Genomic DNA, 5,739 nt, shown 5'->3' on the forward strand with positions numbered 1-5,739 from the left:
AATGGTCCTATCAAGGAGACGCTTGAAATTGTACTCTTCTTCTTCTACAACTCCATAACCCAAACTCTTTCAAAACCCCATAACCTAAGTTCTTTCAAAAAATTCAAACCCTAACTTTTTGATTCGTGTTATGTTATGTTTTAGTGGCAGAAGTTTTTTTTTAACAGAAAAGCCAATAAGTGGGCAACAAAATCTTAACAGAAATAAGCTTACGTGGGTAAAGTATAAATGATTGAACCACAGGTAGGCAAAGTAAATATGGACCATACCACGGGTAGGTTTACTGTAATTATTCTTTAATATAAATATAAACGAAATGAGGTAAGTGTTATTTTCTTCATATTTCAAGAGATATGAATGTTTTTTTCCCTTTAAGTTTAGAGTGAAGATCATTTTCTCAAATCTCAAGTGACAATGTAATTATGTTAAATAAAAAAAATTCAAACATAAAATAGAATATAGGTAAACAACATTATACATCTTCAAAAAAAAATTACACTTATTTTTACACACTTTTTTATTTATACATATTTTTATACATGCTCTCAAATAACAAAATACAAAAATAGAGGGAAAAAAAAAAAAGAAAAAAAAAAAAGAAGAGAACGATGAAAAGAAGAAGAAGAAGAAAGCCTTAAATTATCCCAACGAGATTGTATTCATTCATTAATTAATCAAAACCCCCAAAAACACTATTACAGTTGCGCATCAGTGTATTAATTGCTGATTTGACTTGATGGAACAAACCCTACAAATCTAACAGATCTAGAACCAACTTTACCCGGCATCAGCCGCCATTTCTCCCCCAAATCCCAGACACCAACACCACCCCCTTTAGAAGCCAGAACTTTTCCTCCATTTTTAAGGTATCAAAATTAAAAAGAACAACCAAATATATTAACGCCCTCCAATGCCACAAAAACAACCACAACAAACAAAAAGTAAAAAAATATATATTAAAAAACCTACCCCCCATTAATTAAATATCCCCCCCCCCCCCCCTTTTTCCTTTTTCTTTTTAATCTATCTACCTATCAATCATATCAGTAGTAGTAGCAGTATTCAGAGATTTATCAGTACCCTCCTCCAGAAGAAGCTGACAGAGATGACTGCAACTGAAGCAGGTGGTGGTAACAGTCGGCTACAGTTGGCCTCTGCTCTGGGTTCTGATCCAAGCACCGATTCTGAAGCTCTCTCAGCATCTTTGGGACCCCACCCACAACTCCGTTACCACCTAACCCACTCGTCTTTACTAAATACCCTACACCCCACACGTCCACTTTCACTCCATGCAGCCCCCTTCCCATCTCTGGCGCGTGTCTTCCACGCGCCGCCGCGTCTCCTACTCCTCCGGCGGCAGCCGCCCCGTGCGGGTATATTTGTGGTGCGCCCACTGCTTCCTCGAACCCGCAGACGAACCACTCGTTTTCTCTGTCGCTTCGTCGCATCACTTTGTCCCAACCCAAGTCTCTGTGCATGAAAGATAGGTCGTGTAGTGCTACTAAGGCTTTTGTCACGTACTTGAGTGCCTCCACGAGTTGGTCACAGTTTGTCGGCTTGAATTTGCACCCTCTTGGCTTGAAAACCAATGCCAAGTCTTTCTCCGATGATCGGAAAATGAATTCCGCATGTGGGATACGTTGGTCAAGAAAATCGTAGATTTCCTTCACTGCAGTCCATCTTCTTTTGCTTGAGAAAATTCTGGTCACGGTATTTGGAGTCATTTCGATGAAATTTCCATTACCCAAATCAAGTCTCTCAAAATCACTATAAGCAAACAGCTGCTTGTAATTCACACCACTGTTGTTGATGTTATTGAAGCACCGATCAGCTAGCAATGGCAAAAGCCCAGCAATTCTGTAACATGGGACTAGGGCTTTGAGTCTCTCCACCGGTGAAGATAGGTCTAGTGAGCATAAATCTGTTCGGATAATGCGGTCTTGTGCACGGGTTAGTGCACAAAATGTTACCAAATAACCAACAGCATAGTAGCCCAAAATGTATGGAAGATCCGTGTACGTCCATAAAAGCTTTTCAGCAATTGAAGATGAGGGGTCCAAAGCTTCATCCCTTGATTTATCAGCTTCCTCACCTCTCCATAAGCAAAAATTTCTAACAAAACCCGTCACGTTAGGCCATTGATCCTGCAACATCTCGGTCGACGCTGAAGAGGGTTTTCTTATAACAACCATTTCAACTGAACAGAATTTAGACACAATCCTATTGATGCAATCATCCCAAAGGCCAATAAAAGAGTCTCTACTTGTAAAAGTGGCACTGCTAATGCTAGGGTTAGTTCGGATAATTGGGCTCAGAATGTCGTATATGAAGGTTCTACAGTCTAATAACTCGGTAGAGATTGTAAAGAAATGCTCTTTCCCTAGAGGCAAGTCCCGGTAAACATCTCTTCGCAGTGGAAAACGCAATTCTTCAGGTGGTGGTTCTTGCAAGTGTAATGAGAGCTCAAACAAGCTTGGTAGTGTTGGTGGTGGAACTCGCAGACACCCTACGTAATACTCAGTCGGATCTTGATATTCCCATGGAGGAATAGCTGCACCAACACGGACCATAGAGCACATATTGCATAGTGTCAAGAATAAAAATAAAGAGAAAAGATAAAAACATAATAAATTGCCGGCATGTGTGAATACATTCAGTATAATTTCTGCATATGTTTTCTACAGAGAATGAAAAATCTAATAATATTATATAGCCCAGTCAAGTTTTACTCTTTCATTTTTTTTTTTTTTGGGAGAATCCACGCAGTCTAGTTTTACTCATGAAGGACACAGAAAAATTCTTGATGCCAAGATACTTCCACACTACCACATAGTATTTGATAAATTGGACCCCCCAATGAATGCGACCTACTAGACTTATAAAAGTCTCCCCAATTCCTCAAAGAAAGTGCTAATGTTTACAGTTTTGATGGGACAACAGATGGGATTGATATCCTTCAATATAACATATTGAATAAATGTTTAAATTATTTCTTATATTAAACAAAACATGAATTTGTATAGTTGATGTAATAACATTTGAATAATCCCTAGTATTGGTCTTTTTTTAGCCATATCTAATAACATAATACTAACGCTTAAGACTAAAATATTGGGCAGTTGAACATATAGCAAGTTAAGAAATTAAATTCCACTTACATCTGATAGAGGGTTCAGTGAAAGGAAGCTGGACTCTCTCAGTGAAGCCTGGCATGAGTGAGAGATTAGTTAGATTCCTAGATGATGTAAAACAGTAAAAGAGGAATAATATTTGACTAATAACAAATTTTATTTGTACCAGAAGAAGCTGTAGAGGAAGCTTTCCTCCTGCCAAAAACTTTGACTTGTTGTCCAGAAACGAATCTATCTACAGAGAAGCCTTTAAGAGGCCCATCTTCAAAGGTTTCCATGTTGCAAGGGACCGTGGAATCGTCAAAGAAAGTAAGCTCATCTGCATTTAAAAAGCTTGAACCTTGGAGCCTCACCCTTCCTCTATGGTGCTCACCTTCTTCAGCCCATAAGCTCACTGATTCTTCCCATGTCATTCGTATCTTTCCAATTCGACGGAGCTCTTTAGATAATGAAGAAGATGAAGCGGCTACAATGTCTAGAGGAGACTCAAACCCTAGTAAGGTCCCTCTGGTACCATGGAATAAAGGTTCATTACCACTGGTCATAACCAATTGTTTTGCCCGAGCTGCACAGATAACAAAACAGCTTTATTTTGAAGTATAGAACCGTAGAACCTAAGTTTTCATTGACAAAACGCATAATAATCCTGGAAACACGCACACGCACACGCACAATGGAAATTTATACTTGATTTTTTCTATCGTAAATGCAAACCTGAAAGAGGGAGTTCATCTTCTTTGAATGGAGGAGGTGGAGGCAAAGCTCTTGTCCCAGTGAGAACTGTTCGACTATCATCCCCAGCTACAATTCCTAAGCTTCCTCTACTTTGAGATGATCTCATTCTAGAACCCATGAACTGTGAAAGCTCTTCAAAAACTTCTTCATCAAACGAAGCTGGCAATCGATGGAGCTTCCTTTCATAAGGAGAGAGCCTAAAGTAACTCTTTCCAACTTGCTCTCTCTCACCCCCTCTTTCCCACTCGTACACCTTCCTGAACTCCCCCAACATATTGTCCCACTTAGTCCCAGCAGTTTTAGCATCCCTATTGACCCCATGTCTTTGAAGAAAATCAGCTACTTCTTTATCTTTATCTGCTCTAGTTTTACCTCTACTTTGACCACTCTCTAATTGCTCTGCTCTTGAAGATGAGCCAGACCCTATATCAGATCCACCTTGGTATTGAATCTTCCAAGCTCTAGCCAACCACAACATCTCGTTTGGTTTCCAAACAGGGCTCACATATTTTCCTTTTCTGATTTGATGATGAGATTGCTCTCCCTCTAGCTTGTCTGTGTCTTGGCCGGAGGCAGCAGACATAGAAGGCATAGGAGAGTGAGATGGCGATGAGGCTGTGTCTGAAGAGGAAGCGGCTGTTGTGTGGTGTTGCTGGGTTTGTGGGTTGGTTGCGTGTGTGGTCGGTGATGGGCTTGATTCGGAGCTTAGCATAGCCAACTGGGTCTGTTTTTGTTGTGAAGTTGGAGAAGGTAGAAGCTTCCATTGCCCCGTATACCTAGGTCTCTTTGGATTCACAGCCTCAAATTGTTGCTCAAATGGTGATGATGTAGCACCACTTGGAACATAAAGAGGGACAGAGATGAAGGGAGAAGCTCCTTTAGCAGCAACGACCGGAGGGGACTGTTGGTGATGGTGTGGCCTTGACTCTGTCGATTCCTCAAGTGGGTCTTTGGGAGAAGTTGAAATTTGCTTTTGTTGTGGTTGCATCTTGGTTGTATCTCCCTTATCACCCATAATTAACAAATGGGCCCAAACAGACTTTCTCGCTAGAGAGAAAACTTAGATAAGAACCAGATTGAACTAGTTTGGTTATTGGTATTTATGTTTGTTTTTCTTGCTAAAACTCACAAGGTTTTTTTCTCAAAAAAAAAAAAAAAAACCTCACAAGGTTTATCAATGCTTTTGGACTTATAGATTGTTGCCATATATCCAAAAGAGAAAGTCGCAAATGAAAGTATAGGGATCATAGCCAGTTTAAAGCAACTGCAAAACAAAGAAAAGAAGTAGCAGAAAAAGTCGAGGGTTGTGGAACTGCAATGATTAAGACCATTCAAGTTATTAACCAGTTAATTAATTGAACCTCACAGAAATCTTGATGTGTCATTTTTGACAAGAGAGAGAGAGAGAGAGAGAAATTGCATGATTAGGGAGCGTCATGATTGTACCTGGACTGAGAAACGCGGCTCTGAGAATTAACATTGTATTTGTTCAGGGGTATTCAATGTTGTTGATGGCTTTGTTGTTTTGGAAGGAGAGAAATAAATAAATAAATATGAATAGAAAAAGTGAGAAAATTCCACGAGTTCCCGCGCAGAGTGAGGAAGTAAGTCTGCAAGTGGAAACTGCGAGTGTGAAGGAGAGTGCATTTTGATTTCAGAGGGCGATGTGGACTGTTCGAATCGATGACTCTGCTCCAATTACTCACTTCATGACCCATGAGTCATCACTTAAAGCCGTGCGTATTTTGGTTTGATCCCACTCTCTCTATCCATCTTGTACAATTTTTTTTTTTTTTTTTCTCTATAGATTACAATTTGTTTGAATTTACTTAATTATATAACAATCATGTCGTTTTGTTTGAATTTACTTAAT

The 5,739-nt window shown here is 39.6% G+C and overlaps 1 protein-coding gene across 1 annotated transcript; it reads right to left on the minus strand.

The window, feature by feature from the left end:
- Positions 1-1,059: 1,059 nt before the first annotated feature.
- LOC115970630 lies at positions 1,060-4,881 on the minus strand. Its single transcript, XM_031090229.1, has 4 exons — positions 3,846-4,881; positions 3,298-3,696; positions 3,159-3,206; positions 1,060-2,551 (listed from the first exon to the last, which is right to left on the minus strand). Exons 1-4 carry the CDS (start codon positions 4,879-4,881, stop codon positions 1,074-1,076), a joined length of 2,961 nt encoding a protein of 986 aa, XP_030946089.1. The 3' UTR covers positions 1,060-1,073.
- Between the last annotated feature and the right edge of the window lie 858 nt (positions 4,882-5,739).

This window comes from Quercus lobata, chromosome 12 (genome assembly GCF_001633185.2).
Source record: "Quercus lobata isolate SW786 chromosome 12, ValleyOak3.0 Primary Assembly, whole genome shotgun sequence".
Taxonomy (NCBI): domain Eukaryota; kingdom Viridiplantae; phylum Streptophyta; class Magnoliopsida; order Fagales; family Fagaceae; genus Quercus; species Quercus lobata.